Below are 21,102 nucleotides of genomic sequence, written 5' to 3'. Positions count from 1 at the left end.
AATACCATGTGTTCTACCTGATCTGTGGTAACCAGTAGAGTCCCTAAAATTTAATCTATAGAAAGGAAATTGACATTTTGAGATGCAATGATTTTGAACATCCCTTGTTTCAACTGTTGGGGAATAATTTTTATACTACTTCTTTAATTCTTTACTTAGTGTAGGATTAATCTTATGAGTACAAAGTTAATTGAAAATTGATCTTTTAAAAACTAAGAATGAGAATAGCAAAGAAGGAGGAAGAAGAGTGGGAGTGAGGGAGGGAGGAAGGGTAGGGTGGGAAGAATCACTATGTTACTAAACTTGTATAGATGAAATGCATGAAGTTTGTTTACCTTTAATAACATTTTTCTAGTTTAAAAAAAGAAAACACTAATATTTGATAGAAGAGAGAGGAAGAGTAAAATGAGAGTGGATGTGGGTAAGTGTGTAGACAAAGGAGGAATTATTATGAGGTGAATCGTATCCCACAAAATACATGATTAAGCACAAATCTCCCTACCTCAGAATGTGACCCTTTTAGAAATTAGCCTATTGCAGGGATAATTTGTTAAGATGGCATCATACTAGAGTAGGGTGGACCCCTAATCAAATATAACTGGAGTCTTTAGGAAAAGGGAGAAATTTAGACATGAACATACAAATGGAATGACAACAATGTGTCAACTGAGGCGTAGATTGCCAAGATGCCTCTTCAAGTCAAAGAATGGCATGTACTACCAAGATCTTACTGAAGCTAGGTAGAGGTAAGGAAAGGAAAAGTTTCAGATGCAACAGGGCTCTGCTGACACATTGAGTTCGGGCTTCTGGACTCAGAGCTGTGAAACAACAAATTTCAATCATCATAATCCATTTTGTTTAAGCACCCTTGGACAAAAATACATGAATATTGCAGAAAAATCAAAGTCATGGCCTTTAGCTGGTGAGGAAGTTAAGGGACCAGCATGAAGGCCTAAGAGGGTAGGATGGATGTGGTAGGTGGCTGAACTACAGGGAAGTACTAAACTTATAGAAGTGGAAGCCAGGGGTTGAAGATATAAAAAATGAGTAATAAGGATATGGCTGAAGTCAGCAACTATGAATTTCTGACACTAGTCTGATAAAAATTTCAGACATAAATATGAGTTTAGTACATGATAAAAGTGGTAGTTCAACTAATCAATGGGTAAATGTTGGATTATTCAATGCAATAGAATTGACAATTTAGGAGGGAAAATAATGTTAAATATCCACAAACAGAATTGTCTGTCCCCTTGCATCCAGAAGTGATGTTAAGGAGTTGTTTATAATAATGATGAGAGAGAAAGGAAGGGAGGGAGGAAGAAAGGAAAGAAAGAAAGAAGGAAGGAAGGGAAGAAGGCAAATATCCAATAAGTAGAAATATCATGTGAATAATATTTGTTAACAAATTTTACACTGTGAAAATCTATTTTAATGAGAAAGTTCAATATAGGTTATTTTCAGCTGTTAGAGCTTTGTTCAATATGTACTTATCCACTTGCATATGTGTCTATATATCTGTACAGAAAATATTTACTGATTATTATAATTAATAGAATTAGATGTTTCCCATCTATATGATTACTTATTTTCCAAATTATGTCAGGAATATGTGATTTTAATCACTTATTTTTTTTTTTTTTTTTTTTTTTTTTTTTTTACCGTGAAGCATCTTTTATTTAGTCATTTTTGTTTACAACTGGAACTCTGGGAACTCAAAATTAACATCCTTGCTTCTTATACACACCAGAGAAAGTTTCCACCTTGTGCTCCACGTTATTCTGCTGTGCTTTGTCCAGATGGACCTTTATGAGCCGGCTGCCATCCAGTTTCACACGGATTCTCTTGCCCACGATTTCACTTGGGAAGACTAACTCCTCAAGGATCGCATCGTGCACGGCTGTCAGAGTGCGGCTCCTAGGGCGCTTTTGCTTATTTTTCCTACGGCTTTTTCGAGTTGGCTTAGGCAGAATCCTCCTCTGAGCAATAAAGACAAGGTGCTTCCCACTAAACTTTTTCTCCAGCTCACGAACTAGCCGGACTTGAATTTTCTGGAAGGATTTTAGTTGAGGAACAGGAACAAAGATGATGATAGCTTTCCAGCCACCGCCAACTTCGATTTCCTTGGCAGCCGTGATGTTCAGCTCCCTTAGTTGAGCCTTGAGGTCCGAGTTCATCTCCAGCTCCAGGAGCGCCTGGGAGATCCCCAACTCGAACTCATCCGGCTTTTCGCCGTTGGGCTTCACGATCTTGGCGCTCGAGCTGAACATGGCTTCTCCTGGTTGAGCGCTGGCTGAGGAAGAGCCGATTTCATTTTTAAAAGTATTTTAACAATTGTGATTCTAGAATTTTATTATACTATATACAGTTATTAAAACAGCCCAATTTTTCAACTGTTCAGAAATCAAAAAGAATTTCTACAACAGAGACCAGAAGAGTCACATTAAAAAGGATCAATGGAAACAAGATATCCACAGGACCAGAGAAGAGAATTACTTAACTGGGACCATGTGTATGTGTGAGACATTCAGTGCATCAGTTAGAAACATTAAGAAAGAGATTAATTAAATTTGGGGAGTAAAATACACATTAAAAAATTTAGACTTCCAGCCATGGTTGGAGAATTTAAAGTTTGGTGGTAAGTTTATTGTTTGCTTTATTTTTAAATTTAGAGGTTGGCAGTTATTAGTTTTACGCCCTGTGAGTCTGTTTTCTACCTATTGTGGTTTGAATAAATCACCTTAAACCATAAATTGCTTAAGATTTTTACTCTGTCACTTTCACTCCTGCTTATGACAGCACATGCAGTGGCTTTTCATGGGTGAATGGCTCTAGACAGGTAGGCTTTGCATAGGTAGGGACAGCAGAAGTATCATTACTCGTGAGGGCGAGAAGGGCTTTCAGCAACCAGAATTGGTCACAACACCTTCAGATTCAGATTTCAGAGGAACAATTTGAATGCAAGATTCAAATAGCTTATCTACTTTCTCTTCCCTGAGTGGAAAAATCCACTCAGGCAATAGTTCCCCATTAAGTCAAGGCTCCTTCTCTTGTACTCCTGCCTGGCTCCTTTCAATATGGCTCATCACTGCATGGCTTCTCTTAGAGATCTCCTTCACTCAGAATTCCAATGTAGCTTCATGTTCAACCAAACTGTCATACTGATTCTTTCACTGTAATTCTTCCGATAGCTTCCTGGTTTTCTCTTCTTTGATCTCTCTATAGTCTTTTGTTATTGCATAGAATAGCAATACCAGTCTTTAAGGTTGTGCAATTTCAACTATTTATATTTGTATTGTGAATTTTTTGCCTGTAGCTTTAAGAGGATGCCTGTTACTTGATTTTTGTATCCTGGCCCTCAAGGAGATCTAGACAGTACTGTCATTCTTCCCAAGATTTATATTTGTACTATCATCATTATTTGTTACAATATTACTTTCTTGGACTTAATGAAAGTAAACTTTTCAAAATTTTATTTAAGATCACTTCTTGGTGTCTCTAATTCTCAGGGTTTTAAATTTTTTTATTTTGGATTAATATCTAATAGCTGTATATTTTCTTTTTTTGTCTTTTTTTTAACTTTTATTTAATGAATATAAATTTCCAAAGTACAGCTTATGGATTACAATGGCTTCCCCCACATACCGTCCCTCCCACCCACTACCCTCCCCTTTCCCACTCCCTCTCCCCTTCCATTCACATCAAGATTCATTTTCGATTATCTTAATATACAGAAGATCAGCTTAGTATACATTAAGTAAGGATTTCAACAGTTTGCTCTCACACAGAAACATAAAGTGAAAAATAATAAATGATTTTTTTTAAATGATGATGAAATCAGATCAGACCTATTGTCATGTTTAATCCCAGTGAGAGTCAAGTTGGGAGTTGATAATTTCTTTTTTCTTTTTTTTTTTTTTTACAGAGGATCAGTTTAGTATACATTAAGTAAATATTTCAACAGTTTGCACCCCCATAAAAACACAAAGTGAAATATATTGTTTGAGTACTCATTATAGCATTAAATCTCAATACACAGCACATTAAGGACAGAGATCCTACATGAGGAGTAAGTGCACAGTGACTCCTGTTGTTGACTTTACCAATTGACACTCCTGTCTATGGCATCAGTAGTCTCCCTATGCTCCGGTCATAACATAAGAGTGGGAATAAGAGAGGGAAGAGATGTATAATTTGGGACATGCTCAAGCTGACTTGCCCCAAATGGTAGAGTTAAAAACATACCAGGGGACTCCAATTCAATCCCATCAAGGTGGCATGTACCAATGCCATCTCACTATTCCAAGTGATCAATTTCAGTTCACAATTGATCATAATGAAAGGACTAAGAGTCAAAGGGAGCACATAAACAAGGCTAGTACCTGCTAACACTAACCGATGGAATAAATAAAGGGGAGAGTGATCCAACATGGGAAGTGAGATACTCAGCAGACTCATAGAATGGCAGATGTCCTAAATAGCACTCTGGCCTCAGAATCAGCCCTAAAGGCATTCGGATCCGGCTGAAAAGCCCATGAGAGTATTTCAGGCATGGAAAGCCAAGACACTCTGGCAAAAGATCTCTGCGAGTGAGATCCCAGTGGAAAGAACAGGTCTTCAAAGAAGGAGGTACCTTTCTCTGAAGGGAGGAGAGAACCTCCACTTTGACTATGAGCTTGTCTAAACAAGATAAGAATCGGAGAACTCAGAGGGCTTCCATAGCCTTGGAAACTAATAGCTGTATATTTTCAAGAAGGACATTGTAATGTTTTAACATATATACAGAGCATAAACACACCATACTTGGCAATTAGCCTTGCCATTTCCTTATCTTTTTTGTGTGTGTTTGGAACCTACAGCTCCTCTGTTCCAGTTCTTTATACAGAATCTAATATATTATCTTGAGATACAGTCACCCCTCTGTGCTACAAAACATGAGAATCTGTTACATTCACCCTACTGCATTTGGTACCTGTTATCCAACTTCCCTCCCTCATCCCTACCATTCTCCTTTATAGACTCTTGTAATCACTATCTTAAATTCATATCAAATATATTATTATTGTTTTAACTTCCAAATTTAACTTTCAATAAATGTGATCTTTGTATTTGTATTTCACTTAACAGAACTATCTCTAGTTCCAACCATTTTGCTACAAATATCAAAATTTTTTAATGACAGAGTAATATTTCATTGTGTATATATACCACATTTTCTTTATCCATTCATCCTCTGATGGACTGCCAAGTTAATTCCATATCTTGCTGTTGTGAATGGTACCACAATGAACACGGGAATGCAGTTAGTTCTTTCATATACTGACTTCAATTCCTTAGGAAGAAAAATCCAGAAGTGGGATAGCTGGGTCATATGAAAGATCTATTTTTTTAGTACCCACCATATTGTCCCCTATAATAGCTGCACTAATGTGCATTGTTGCTAGTAGTGTATAAGGGTTTCCTTTTCTCTATATCCTTGCTAGAATTTGTTTTTTTTTTTTTTCTTTTTAATAATGGCCATTCTAACTGGAATGAGATATTACCTCATTGTGGATTCTATTTCCATTATTCTGATGGTTGGTGGTATCAGTTAGTTTTTGTGCATCTGATGGCTATTTGCCCTTCTTCTGAGAAATGTCTACTCACATATTTTAGCCAATTCTTCAGTGGATTAGTTCTTCACATTTCTGTCACATCTTCTGATCCAATAATAGCAAAACATCTCTCCTCTGCTAATTCCTTCGTTAAGTACAGTTATATTTGGATGTATATTATTTTCTTATATGTCTTTCCCATCTTTTTTTTTTTAATTTATTTGACAGGTAGAGTTATAGACAGTGAGAGAGAGAGACAGAGAGAAAGGTCTTCATTCCGTTGGTTCACTCCCCAAGTGGCTGCTACGGCCAGCACTGCGCCTATCCGAAGCCAGAAGCCAGGTTCCTCTTCCTAGTCTCCCATGCGGGTGCAGGAGCCCAAGCACCTGGGCCATCCTCCACTGCCCTCCCAGGCCACAACACAGAGCTGGACAGGAAGAGGAGCAGCTGGGACTAGAACCCAGTGCCCATATGGGATGCCAGCGCCGCAGGCAGAGGATTAACCAAGTGAACCACGGAGCCAGCCTGTCTTTCCCATCTTTAATAGCTCATTTTTCCTTTTTGATTCTGTTCAATCTGATTTCTGCAATCTCAACCTTTCTTTTTATAGAATTAAGTTCTTCTTTGAGCTAAGAGTTCTGCAGGAGGGTCTGGTTGATAATAGACAGGCGATTTCTTTTCAATGAAAATCCTATGCATTGCAAGCAGGTGTGTATTCCTGGCTCATACTCACTAATTAAGCACTCTCAGGGCACTACTAAAATTGAGAGTTTGCCACTGACCAGGTGATGGTTTCTAGTGAGTTTAACTGTGCCTAACCAGTGGTTTCACCTGCCAAGTCATCCTGCTCCCAGCCCTTGAGAGCTCTGGGATAGGTTGGAAAACATTGCAAAAATGAAACAAGTTCCACACCTGCTCCTGAAAAGGAAGAAACAGAATGCTCTGGGAAAAAAAAGCTTCCACAGGGATGTCGAAGAAACATATCTGGCCCAAAATTGGAAGCTTCCCAGAAGCCAACAAGAAGCCTGCTCCAACTGGAAGCTAGAACGACATCCGTGGTACTTTCACAGTGAGACCAAAAACCAAAGTCCATTAAGAAGAGTTTGGGGAGGAAATGAGTGTGTGGGTAGTGAAATGGAGATTAGTTTTCCGTGAAAGAGAGCATTAGAGCACAAATTGAAGTGGGCTGCCAGGGTAGGAAGAAGTTGTGTTTAATGGGGATAAGAAAGTAAGTTTGTACAAGGCTTCTTGGAAAAATTCATGGAAAAATAAAACCAAACTTTCAGGCAAAAATTTTGAAATCCATGCTTAGCTTTTTCTGTAACACACTGATTTCATGAACTTTTTGAAGTAGCCTTGTATGTGTGATAACAGACATTTCCTCAGAAAATGGTGTCTTCCATTTCTCTGCATCACACAGAACACATAAGAAAAGTTAAAGAAAAAATAATTTTCCCAAAAGGAATACATGTATGCTTTGGTGTCACTGTGTATGTACACCTGCTGAAAGAATCCTCACAGCTATAATACCATTTTTACAACATCAGATTTGATGAAAATAGAATGCTGACAATAAAATGTTCTGAGAAAGCAGAAGCTGGTCAGTTTATGAATAAAAAGTTGGAGTATTGTCTTCATCTTTCTGGTGGGCTCAGTAGAGGAATACAATCCAGACAAAGCACAGATTTGTAGAATATTTCCAGAGATGATGAACTTCTCAGATGTTTTATTTTAGCGCTTTCATTTTCTATAATGAAATAAGATAATAAATCCCTATTTGTGGCTGAGTATTCCAAAATAGCTTGTAAGAATAGAAAAATCTGACAGTTGCTGAGGGAAAAAAGGGGGGGGGAACACATGAAAATAGCTGAATCTGTCTAATCTTGTATTTATCCATTCAGACTACAAATGGTGTTATGGTTGAAAAGAAGTTAAGAAATTTGCTTTGGAAAAAAACTTTTTATGGAGAAAAATGACATTCGTTGCTCAATAAATAAAAAATGTGCAAGATTCACTTCCATTTGTAACTTTTGAAAACATAATAGTGGATTATCATTCTTTCTGTGAATACTGAGGAATCGCAGCATGGGCTAGACCCAGGATACAGCATTCATGGAAATGGACTCCAGCAGGAATAAAAAGTATTCCTGCCCTCAAAGAACATTATAAGCTTCATAAATTAAAATCATTGTGAAGGACACAAACATGTAACCAACCGAAAGTGAAGAGCATTTGAAAAATTACATCTGTACTGAACATGCATGGACATCTTTCTTGTTATTCCCTAAAAAATAGGTATCATGTCATTTATATAGCATGTACATTGTCTTAGGTTTATGAGTGATCTAGAGATGATTCAAAGCATATAAGAGAATATGCACAGGAGATGTGCAAATCCCACATGTAAAAGAATGTGTACAAGATATGTGTAAATCCCATTTTATATAAAGGCTGTGGACATCTGAGGATTTTGTTATCATCAGAAGATCCTTGAACTAATTTACTGCAGATACCATGAGATATTATGTTCTAAAGAGACATATACACACAAGTGGAAGGACCCACACAAAAAGTTAAATTAGTTACAATAGAAAGTAAGAGTTTATATAATTTTATTTTCTTGCTTTTACTACTTCATATGCTTTAAATTTTTATGCAGACCCTATAACACATATTCAGTTAATATCTAAAATTTTCATCAAATTATTTTAATCTGTCTATTGTTTGAAAACAACCCTATGTGTTATCACAGATTCCACTGGGTGACTACTTGCTCTGTGTTGGTTGAGTACCCCTCCTACCTCAATCAAATCACTCTCACCTATTATGCTTGAATGAAACATCATACATTGGAGTGTGAACTTTGGCTTTCTGAGAAACTACAGAAGAGCCAAAAGAACTATTACTACTGATACATATTAGGTATGGATGATCGTATATTTATTATAATCTATTTATAAGAAATAGCCAGAATGGGTAATCTCCAGGAATATACATAATAGTGATTGATAGGAGCTGGAAGAAGGGGAGGATAGGAAGTGGCAGCTAATGTGTGTAGGGTCTATTTTTAGGATGATGAAAACATAAGTGTAGAATACTGTGATAGGTAATTATATCTCAATAAAAGGTCTCATTAAAACAGATTATCTGGGGTGACTGTTGTGGTTCAGAGTTAAAACCTCCACTTATTATTGCCTGCCCTCATACCATACTGGAGCATCTGGGATTGAATCCCATGTCTGCTTCCAATCCAGTTTCTTGTTAATGGGCATCCTGAGAAGCAGCAGGTGGTGATTCAAATACTCGGGCACCTACCAGCCACATAGGAGACTCAGATGTAGCTGTAGGCTCCTGGCTTCAGCTTAGTCCAGTCCCAGCTGTTGCAGGCATTTGGGGAGTAAACCAGCAGATGGAATCTCTTTTTCTCCTCTTCTTTCTCTCTGTGTCTCTCTCCCTGTGTCTCTCTCCCCTCACCATTCTGCCTTTCAAATAAATAAAAATTAAACTTTTTAAAAAAGGATTGTAATGATGATCAAAGGTGATTATGCACCATGCTAGGCAGAGTATCTGATATATACTCAACAATAAATATTAACTAATGTTATTCTAGATTTGTTGAATTTATGAATCCAGTACATCAGTAGTCACTGGGGAAGATGAGCCAACTTGCTTTTGTAGAGACACAAGTGATCACAAATAGTGGTGTGGGGTCATACATTCTATTGTGGCCATGACAGCTGTGAAATCCCATGCCCTGGATCTGGCTACCATGGGGCAAAGTCTTTGTGTGGAAGGTACAAAAGCAGTCACTGTGCAGACCTGGAACATTTATGTCCTGTGCTGTTCAGGTATGAGCAAGACTTTTCCAGTATCCCATTGCTGCAACATAGAAGTACAGGCTTCATTACAGCCAATCTGGGTGACAATAATCCTCAAATTAGGAGGAACAGGCTATCAGATGTTTCCCAATGTCATAAACACAGTTTTTAGTACCCAGTGAGAGAGGTGGGATTTAAGGAAAGAAGAAGCACTATTTACAGCTGAGCTTACCACACAATCTGGATCTATGTAATCCAATAAAAGGGTTTAATGTTTTTGCAGTATATTCTGAAAGAGCCACTTTACTGTGACAAGACGGCCTATTACATTCATAAGGCCCTGAAGGCATATACATTTGTGGATTATTTAGCTGTTAGTTGTGTTCTCTTACTGGATTTTCTCTTTTAAAAGAGGGAGGAGAATGGAATACATGAAGAAATACTTGTAAATAACAAAAAATAATGAAAAATGCTTTGGGATTTTTTTTTTGTCTTCTAGCCTAACAATTTCCCAATTCAACTCTAACAAATGTTTTGTTGAATTCCAACAGTTAAAAATCCAAACCATTTTAAACCATTAACCAGCACAATGAAAACCAAATATTTGTTTAGCTTTCCTTTCATTGTAAAAACACATTAAAATGTAGAAGATTCAGTTCTTAAAGTTATTGTGGAAAAAAAATTCAGTACTAACATTTATATGAGAAATGGAGTTTTCTTAAACTCTTTAGTTGATTGAATTAAACATAAGCATGATGCTGGATTACGTTAAATGGCTATAAATGACAAAGGACCAAAATAATAAGGAAATTCAATAATAATATTTGCAAAATACATAATTTTATCTTTTCACTCTGAGTTTTGGAAATTGATAATAATGTCTACCTAAAGCATACATAACACTTTAAATCCAAATAAAGGAGAATAATTTAAATAACACTGATCATTCACATTAATATAAACTGATTTGTTACTTGTCCATATCTGTGTTTAGCACCAACATATACTCTCAATCATCAGTACTCTTTGTTCCATTCAGACAAGCTCATTAGTGTACTAGGCACTGAGGGAAATAGGGAAGTACTGAGCACATGGTGCCTGGCATCAAATTCAGAGTCTCTTAGAGAAGTTACAGTTAGACCACTAACCTCCCCATTCTGATGCTCAATGCTATCACTAAAGGAAGAGCTATAGGAGCATTGATGAAGGCCAGGTGGCTGAAGGAAGACCATTTAAGAGCTCATAAGTAAAGGGGCTGCTAAGTTTTAGAAACATTTTGAGTGTGTCCCCACAAGTGTTCATGTGTTGAAATTTTATCCCCATGTGAGATGTTGAGAAGGTAGAAACTTAATCCTACTATGCTATTCAGAGTTGGGGCATTTGGGAAGTGATTAGGATCAGATAAACTCATCAATGTGGAGCTTCCGTGAGTGAATACTTCTGGCTATATAAGAATAGAGGGGGAGAGACAAGAAGAGATACATACTTACGCAGGTATGCATGCACACATGTATACTTTAGATCTTTTGCCATGTAATGCCAGACATCACCTTGGCACTCTACCAGCAGGAAGGCCATCATCACTTTGGACCAGAACTATGAGTCAAAATAGGTCTCTATTCTTTTCTCTTTTTTTTTTTAACTTTTATTTAATGAATATAAATTTCCAAAGTACAGCTTATGGATTACAATGGCTTCTCCCCCCCATAACTTCCCTCCCACCCGCAACCCTCCCCTTTCATTCCCTCTCCCCTTCCATTCACATCAAGATTCATTTTCAATTCTCTTTATATACAGAAGATCAGTTTAGCATATATTAAGTAAAGAATTCAACAGTTTGCAGCGACTTGATCAGCCCTTGCCCTGACTGTTGATGAACAACTTAATATGTTATCCCTCTTAGTATTTTTTTGTTTGTTCTACTTAATACTTTTGGTTTAATTCTGTAATTAATATACAGTTATTCTTCAGTGTTGAAACTTAACTGAAAAGTGATCCCTGTTAAATATAAGAGTGGGAATAAGAGAGGGAAGAGATGTACAATTCGGGACATGCTCAAGCTGACTTACCTCAAACGGTAGAGTTAGAAACATACCAGGGGATTCGAATTCAATCCCATCAAGGTGGCATGTACTAATGCCATCTCACTAGTCCCAGTGATCAATTTCTGTTCACAATTGATCATAATAATAGGACTAAGAACCAAAGGGATCACATAAACAAGAATAGTGTCTGAAAATACCAACTGATAGAATAAAAAAGGGAGAGAACGATCCAACATGGGAAGCGAGATACACAGCAGACCCATAGAATGGCGGATCTCCTAAACAGCACTCTGGCCTCAGAATCAGCCCTTAAGGCATTCGGATCCGGGTGAAAAGCCCATGAGAGTAGTTTAGGCATGGAAAGCCAAGACACTCTGAAAAAAAAAGAGAAGACCTAAATGAAAGATCTCCGTGAGTGAGATCCCAGTGGAAAGAACGGGTCATCAAAGAAGGATGTACCCTTCTCTGAAGGGAGAAAAGAACTTCCACTTTGACCATGGCCTTGTCTAAATATGATCAGAGTCGGTGAACTCAAAAGGCTTCCATAGCCTTGGCAGCTCATGACAAGAGCCTAGGGTGATTACTGATGCCATAAACAAGAGTGTCAATTTGTTAAGTCAACAATAGGAGTCACTGTGCACTTACTCCTCATGTAGGATCTCTGTCCTTAATGTGCAAACTGTTGAAGTCCCTTTTCTTTTTTAAGTTGCTCAGCCACAGATATTTCATTATAGAAGCAGAAAATAATCTAATATGGGGCGTTTGAGTGAACCCTAATGACAAGGAGCTGAGGGAAAATACAATTCCTGTTATAGAATTGTTCTCTGGATTTCCATAGGAAATTCATTTAACCTTTCTGGATCTTCTTGCTTTTAAACTGAGGGAGCTGAATTGGTTAATACAGAGTTCCCCTCAAACTTTAACATATACCTATTAACACCAACACATGTGTTCATTCAATACAAAAAAAGTTTAAATTATTCAAAGTTGTCATCAGTAATAATAATAAGATGGGAGACATGATTCAGCACTGGTTAAATTATCCTTGTAAAACTTTGTAGAGCTAACTATGAGTAGGGTGAGGCAAAGATGACGGAAGTCTGTGTCAGGGATAAACAGGCAAGAAAATTTTCCTAAGGAACTCAAATATGAATTGGAGTTTGAAGGTTAAGCAGAATTTATCCATTTTAAGATGAACATAAATTTAAAAATGCACACATTTAAAAATGTTTGTGTGCAGAAGTATAAGTATAACATGCACAAGAAGGAACTGTCAGTCACCAGAATGTAGGAAGTGGATCGGACAGAAAAAAGAAGACATTCAATCCCTTCCTAGGCCTTGTAAAAGGTATTTTAAAATGTAGAAATCTGACATAAGACCACTTTTGTAGCAATGTGGAAGACAGAAAGGACTAGAACCAAGATATATTGATGACAGGCAAGTGACTCTTAAAACTCTTGAGATGTATAATTTGGGACATGCTCAGGCTGACTTGCCCCAAGTGGTGGAGTTGGAAGCATACCAGGGGATTCCAATTCAGTCCCATCGAGGTGGCATGTACCAATGCCATCTCACTGTTCCAGGTGATCAGTTTCAGTTCACAGTTGGTCATGGTGAAGGGACTGGGAGTCAAAGGGAGCACATAGACAAGTCTAGTACCTGCTAACGCTAACTGATGGAGTAAATAAAGGGGAGAGTGATCCAACATGGGAAGTGAGATACTCAGCAGACTCATAGAATGGCAGATGTCCTAAATAGCACTCTGGCCTCAGAATCAGCCCTAAAGGCATTCGGAGCTGGCTGAAGAGCTCATGAGAGTATTTCAGGCATGGAAAGCCAAGACACTCTGGCAAAAGATCTCTGCGAGTGAGATCCCAGTGGAAAGAACAGGTCATCGAAGAAGGAGGTACCTTTCTCTGAAGGGAGGAGAGAACCTCCACTTTGACTATGACCTTGTCTAAACAAGATAAGAGTCGGAGAACTCAGAGGGCTTCCATAGCCTTGGAAACTCATGACTGGAGCATAGGGAGATTACTGATGCCATAGACAGGAGTGTCAATTGGTAAAATCAACAACAGGAGTCACTGTGCACTTACTCCTCATGTAGGATCTCTATCCTTAATGTGCTGTACATTGAGATTTAATGCTATAACGAGTACTCAAACAATATATTTCATTTTGTGTTTCTATGGGGGTGCAAACTGTTGAAATCCTTACTTAATGCATACTAAACTGATCCTCTGTAAAAAAAAAAAAAAAAAAAAAAAAGAAATTATCAATTCCCAACTTGACTCTCACTGGGATTAAACATGACAATAGGTCTGCTCTGATTTCATCATCATTTAAAAAAAATCATCTATTATTTTTCACTTTATGTTTCTGTGTGGGAGCAAACTGTTGAAATCCATACTTAATGTATACTAAGCTGATCTTCTGTATATTAAGATAATCGAAAATGAATCTTGATGTGAATGGAAGGGGAGAGGGAGTGGGAAAGGGGAGGGTTGTGGGTGGGAGGGACGGTATGGGGGGGGAAGCCATTGTAATCCATAAGTCGTACTTTGGAAAATTATATGCATTAAATAAAAGTTTAAAAAAAATTAATTACAATTAAAATAAAAAATTTGAAAGACAAAAAAAAAAGTAAAAATGACATTCAGATATAATCTTTCACTCCTAGCCCATACTTTCTTCTAAGAATATCTACCTCTACCCTCAGCTCCTTCTGAGGTAGTGAGTATACCTGTACCACAGCTGATGGGAAAAGAACTGTACACATGGATTATTTTCCCTAGAATTGGCTCAACAAAGAGTAGAGATTGGGGAGGTACAGACTATGATCATTGGTCAAGTAGAGTAAGAGTTGCAAGCTATTTTTAGCCATGAATACACCAAGAGAAGCAAAGATGATTTGCTTAAGGAATAAGACTTATAACCTGGGTAGAAGAAGCAGCAGCAAAGTTCCATGGAGACTGAGAGAAAAAGAGGTTGTTTCTGATTTTCCAGTTCCTAACCTATGCTCAGCTTCATTCCTGGTAATGGAGTTCGATGAATTTGGGTTAACTGATACTTGACGTGGTGTAACTCATTTTCTGTTTCTTGAAATCAAGCCACCACTAACTCTAGCACAGCCTGATAGATGTCAAGGCAGATGGCCTCTTTCAAGAAAAATTAGAAATTTGAGATAGGAGTAGTAGATTAACTCATTCATTAAAATGCAGTGCTAATAAAGCTAGGGTTATGGGTTTGAATCCTGTATGATTCAGAAGCATAGCTTTAAAACAAAAAAAGAAGAAGAAGAAAATCATGTTGGAACAGGCATTTGACATGCAGGTTAGACACAGTTTAGGACACCCTCATCCTATTTTGGGGTACCTGAGTTGGAGTTCCAGCTCCAACTACCTGCTCATGCATACCCTGGGAGATAGTGGTAATTGCTCAATTAGTTGTGTCCCTGCCACCCATGTAGGGAACCAGGGTTGAGTTCCTGGCTCCTAGTTTCAACCTATCCCAGGCTCAGCCATTGCAGGCATTTGGTAGAATGAACCAGAGGATATGGAAGCACTTTCTCAAACCTCTCTCACACTCTCTCTCTCCTTTTCAAAGAAAATAAGTATTTTTAATAACAAGAAAGTTGATATAGCTAGAATTTTTCCAAGAAGCACTCACCATATTCCCCTTGAGAAACTATGTTCCAGACACATTGATGAGCTTTCTCTATTTCAATACCAAGACAGTCAAAGAGAGGTGGGCCAACCTTCACCAGGGCTGACAGTAGATAGTGCTGATCTTTCTAAGGCAGGCTATCATAGTCACTAAAAATACAGGCTCTAGTGGCAAACTACTTAAGAAGCTTGCATTTTAGTTCCTGCTAATGGAGACATTTTCATGATTGTAAATGGGATAATAATGTCCACCCCATAGAATACATGAAGTTGAAATGTGATCATGTATGTGAAGCAATTAAACAATTCTTTGTGTATAAAGTACTCAGAAAATGTTGGTCATTATAATATTTAAAGTTCACTTATTTGAGAGAGAGAGAGAGAGAACGAGCGAGCGAGCAAGCATGAGCTTGCTCGTATCCACTGGATCACTCCCTAAATGCCCATATCACATAGGACTGAGTTGAGTCAAAGCCAGGAGCCAGAACCTCAGTTGGGGTCTTCTACATGAGTGCCAAAAATCCAACTACTTGAATCATTACCACTGCCTCCCAGGGTCTATATTAGCAAGGAGATGGAATAAAAACCAGAGCTAGGATTCAAACTTTGATACTCTGATATGGGATGCAGGTGTCTTAACAGGTATATTAACCACTAGGCTAAATAATTGCCTTGTAATTATTTTTATAACTCTTAAATACCCATTTCTTATTAACTACCAAGCTCTTTTAATCATATCTTCTAAAAACTGCCGCATACAATTCTTTCTATCAAGACTGCTACTACATTAGTCCAAGCTATTGCCAGTGCTCTCCACAGTGGTTACACTTATCTGTTACCCCTGACTCCAGCCTGATCAACTCAAGATTAATATATATACAAAGCTAGTGTAGTCCTCCTACAGTTAAGATTAATGTCCCCCTGATTAAACTTCTTAATGTATGTAATCCCTTCATGGTATTTAAAGCTCTTGATGATGTGACAAAATTATCTGCCCAGCTCATTTCTTGTCATTTACTCTCTCTGATCCAGTTTGTGTTCTTGGAAAGCTCTCTTAATGAGCCTTGATACACTCACTATAGAACAGTTTTCCTCCTTTATTCTCTTACTTATTTTCTGTAGATCCTTCTGTTGCCACTGTGAACATCAGTACCCTTGAGAATATCATTTGATATCAGATCTGTCTTCCCTTCTAGTACAGTTTAAATAATTCAAATCTAATCAAGATATATTATTGACCATCCTATCTCTAAATGCTTAAATTAATTCCTTGCACTATTTATTAAGTGACTGAATGGATGTAGTTTAAAAAATATAAGTCAGTGCAACTTTGTAATGTATGAAACTAATAGGAAGGCCTCAGAATAAGACCTTAAGGCATTCGGATCTGGCTGAAGATCCCATGAGAGTATTTTAGGTATGGAAAGCCAAAACACTCTGGAAAAAAAAAAAAGAAGACCTAAATGAAAGCTCTCTGCGAGTGAGATCCCAGTGGAAAGAACAGGGCCATCAAAGAAGGGGGTACCTTTCTCTGAAAGGAGAAGAGAACTTCCACTTTGACTATGACCCTGTCGGAATAAGATCAAAGTCGGCAGACTCCAAAGGCTTCCATAGCCTTGGCAACTCATGACTAGAGCCTAGGGAGATTACTGATGCCATAAACGAGAGTGTCAAATTGATAAGTCAACAACAGGAGTCACTGTGTACTTACTTCTCATGTGGGATCTGTCCTTAATGTGTTGTCCAATGTGAAGTAATGCTATAACTAGTACTAAAACAGTATTTTACACTTTGTGTTTCTGTGTGGGTGCAAACTGATGAAATCTTTACTTAATATACACTAAATCAATCTTCTGTACATAAAGATAATTGAAAATGAAACATCATGCTGAGTAAATTAAGCCAGTCCCAAAGGGACAAATATCATATGTTCTCCCTGATCGGCGACAACTAACTGAGCACCAAAGGGGAAACTTGTTGAAATGAAATGGACACTATGAGAAACAGTGACTTGATCAGCTCTTGTCCTGATGGTTGATGTACAATGTAATACTTTATCCATTTCAGTATTTTTTTTTTCGTTCGAGTACCATTGGTTGAACTCTGTAATTAACACACAATTATTCTTAGGTGTTTAAATTTTAACTGAAAAGTGATCCCTGTTAGGAATTTGGAAAACATTATGCCGAGTGAAATAAGACAATCCCAAAGGGACAAACACCACTTGTTCTCCTTGATAGGTGACAACTAACTGAGCACCAAAAAGGAAACCTGTTAAAGTGAAATGAACACTATGAGAAACGGTGACTTGATCAGCCCTCACCCTGACTGTTGATGAGCAACTTGATATGTTATCCCTCTTAGTATTTTTTGTTTGTTCTACTTAATACTTTTGGTTGAATACTGTAATCAATACACAATTCTTCTTAAGTGCTGAAACTTAACTGAAAAGTGATTGCTGTTAAATAAAAGAGTGGGAATAAGAGAGGGAAGAGATGTACAATTCAGGACATGCTCAAGCTGACTTACCTCAAACGGTAGAGTTAGAAACATACCAGGGGATTCGAATTCAATCCCATCAAGGTAGCATGTACCAATGCCATCTCACTAGTCCCAGTGATCAATTTCTGTTCACAATTGATCATAATAATAGGACTAAGAACCAAAGGGATCACATAAACAAGAATAGTGTCTGAAAATACCAACTGATAGAATAAAAAAGGGAGAGAACGATCCAACATGGGAAGCGAGATACACAGCAGACCCATAGAATGGCGGATCTCCTAAACAGCACTCTGGCCTCAGAATCAGCCCTTAAGGCATTCGGATCCGGGTGAAAAGCCCATGAGAGTAGTTTAGGCATGGAAAGCCAAGACACTCTGGGGAAAAAAAAAAACCTAAATGAAAGATCTACACAAGTGAGATCCCAGTGGAAAGAACGGGTCATCAAAGAAGGAGGTACCTTTCTCTGAAGGGAGGAGAGAACTTCCACTTTGACCATGGCCTTGTCTAAAAATTATCAGAGTCAGTGAACTCAGGGGGCTTCCATAGCCTTGGCAGCTCATGACAAGAGCCTAGGGTGATTACTGATGCCATAAACAAGAGTGTCAATTTGTTAAGTCAACAATAGGAGTCACTGTGCACTTATTCCTCATGTAGGATCTCTGTCCTTAGTGTGCTGTACATTGAGATTTAACGCTATAACCAGTACTCAAACAATATTTTTCACTTTATGTTTCTGTGTGGGAGCAAACTGTTGAAATCTTTACTTAATGTATGCTAAACTGATCTTCTGTATATAAAGAGAAACGAAAATGAATCTTGATGTGAATGGAAGGGGAGAGGGAGTGGGAAAGGGGAGGGTTGCGGGTGGGAGGGACGTTATTGGTGGGGAGCCATTGTAATCCATAAGCTGTACTTTGGAAATTTATATTCATTAAATAAAAGTTTAAAAAAAAAGAAAATGAATCTTGATGTGAATGGAATGGGAGAGGGAGCAGGAGATGGGAGGGGTGCGAATGGGAGGGAAATTATGGGGGGAGCCATTGTAATCCATAAGCTGTGCTTTGGAAATTTATATTTACTAAATAAAAAAAGAAATTATGTACAGGGAGATGGTCAATAATGAATGCAGGTTAACTAATCTAAAACTGAATTGTCAGTCCAAGTGATAAGAGAGACTGACAGCCAGGCAGGGAATTAAAGGAGCCAAATATTCCAGAAAATTTAAGGAGCAGTTGCCAAGAGACACTGAGGAACTGTACAGAAGGTGAGCTACAACAGCTCATGAAGTCATTTCATGGGATCTCTGAGCAGGTTTGCATTGGCATATGGGATTCATTTAAAGCAACTCTAGTAGAGTAGACAATAAGCAATAGGGAAAGACTGAGATTTTCTTTTAATTTTTATTTTGACAGGCAGAGTGGACAGTGAGAGAGAGAGAGACAGAGAGAAAGGTCTTCCTTTGTCGTTGGTTCACCCTCCAGTGGCCGCCACAGCTGGCACGCTGCGGCCGGTGCACCGCGCTGATCCAAAGGCAGGAGCCAGGTGCTTCTCCTGGACTCCCATGGGGTGCAGGGCCCAAGCACTTGGGCCATCCTCCACTGCACTCCCTGGCCACAGCAGAGAGCTGGCCTGGAAGAGGGGCAACCAGGACAGAATCCGGCGCCCCGACCAGGACTAGAACCTGGTGTGCCGGCGCCGCAAAGCAGAGGATTAGCCTAGTGAGCCACGGCACTGGCCAAGACTGAGATTTTAATTAAAAAATGAAATGATCACACTTCTGGAGGAAGACAGCATTTTAAGCATTATATTATGGTACTTCAAAAGTTCATGGATAACAGCAATAATAGGTAAGTTTATGTTACTACAAAAATTTTTTAAATCCATACATATTTTTGCATAATATTTATTTTCCATGGACTTTTTGAAGACCCTCATGGAAGGTGGTTTGAAGAAGAAAGATTGGTGGTAGAGATACAAATCAACAGAGCATGTTCAAAACTAAGGCAGAGATAATGCCAGTGTGAGCCATGGCAGTAAGGATACAGAGAAGTGAGCAAATGAAGGAAACTGTGAGCTAATGCATATTTAGGCATATTCAAAATATCACTAAAGTTGAGCTTGCAAAAGAAATTAGTTTAAAAGGAATGGCAAATGTAAGAAAGCATAGAATAATCCACATAGCCTATGAATTTTAAGTTTGATCTGAGAAAAAAAAAATAGCAGCTAAGCACTACCTTTGCAGTCTTATGAAAATATAGTGTAAATCTAGAAGAGTTCACAGGCAAAGTTTCCTGGACCCATTCCACAACTAGGTCCACGTGTTTTGCCCCTACTAAGTCTTCCAACACTCAGCTCCTTTTGGTTTTGGGCTCCTCTCTGAAGTGCAACAACTCTTTTTACCCACATGGAGTGTAATCAAGAACAGAGCGTGAGAGCTTCCCAGTTCCTGAATTTGGCATGATTTTCATACCTCCTGACAACACATCGCTGCCATCATGCCCTGGGTGAAAAGGCACCTTCCCCTGGAAAGTGATCAGTACAAGAAAAATGTGTGCCCATTATCTCTACAAGGCAGAGTGATAATGTAGCATCCTCTGCTACAACTTTCCTTTACTAAGTTTTAAACAAATGATTTTGACAGAAACACTAGTTGAGGTTGCAGAGGTAAGATTCTGTCCCAGCTTATCTAACACCTATTTAGAAAATCATCTCAGAAGTTTACATAGTGAAGCTTAAACACAAAATGTCAAGACTGCTCCCATTTACTGCTCTCTACCTCATCCTCTGTCTTGCCAATCTCTCTCTTTGAAAACGTGTCTTTTTTTTTTTTTTTCAAAAAAGTCTGAAGGCTAGCACAGAGGGTAATCACAATGTTTGAGCCAAGCAGAGAGGGAGCTGAGAGGAAGGTGCAGGAGTGGGTTGCTGGAGCTCCCTGTGATCTCACCAGACCCTGGCAAGGTAAGACGCTGAGCAGTGAGAGCTTGCACAAACCTGTCTGACAGCCACGGTCTTGTTCCTTTCAAAGTAATCTCCCATGAGCAGTACGAGACAGGCAGACTCAATCCAATTTAATGGATGATTTGACAATGGAAAATTGAAGGGTGAAGGAAATGATAGGTGCCAGATATCAGCCCAGGAAAAGCTGAAAAGGTGTGATACCTGCCAATCATTCACCAAGTGGGATGTGTCTGAATGAGTGAGTGCTCAGTGTGGGGCAGATTCTAGCAGAATCTATGGTAAGAAGTAATGTTCTTCTATTATCTCATCCTTTTCCACAGTATCCAGACTTGGAGGTGCGTTATGTGGTTATCTCCAACAGAAATCCCATCTCTGTCTAATTTGCCACACCTCTTTTACGGTGTGCCTTTTCCCTGGCAGGTGTGGGAATTACAGTATTTGTGCCTCAACTCATCTATTCTCATTGCCATCAGTCTTTGTTGCTAGCTCTTCTCCTCATTTCTGCTTATGCATATC

At 38.4% G+C, this 21,102-nt stretch overlaps 1 protein-coding gene across 1 annotated transcript; it reads right to left on the bottom strand.

Moving 5' to 3' along the window:
• Positions 1-1,686: 1,686 nt before the first annotated feature.
• On the bottom strand, positions 1,687-2,307 carry LOC100357400 (small ribosomal subunit protein eS7-like). Its single transcript, XM_051857468.2, has one exon. The coding sequence runs from the start codon at positions 2,268-2,270 to the stop codon at positions 1,722-1,724; it is 549 nt and encodes a 182-aa protein (XP_051713428.2). The 5' UTR covers positions 2,271-2,307; the 3' UTR covers positions 1,687-1,721.
• Positions 2,308-21,102: the final 18,795 nt, after the last annotated feature.

The sequence above is a fragment of the Oryctolagus cuniculus genome, chromosome 7 (assembly GCF_964237555.1).
Source record: "Oryctolagus cuniculus chromosome 7, mOryCun1.1, whole genome shotgun sequence".
Classification (NCBI taxonomy): domain Eukaryota; kingdom Metazoa; phylum Chordata; class Mammalia; order Lagomorpha; family Leporidae; genus Oryctolagus; species Oryctolagus cuniculus.
The sequence above is the reverse complement of the archived record's forward strand: the minus strand, read 5'-3'. Positions and strand labels throughout refer to the sequence as shown.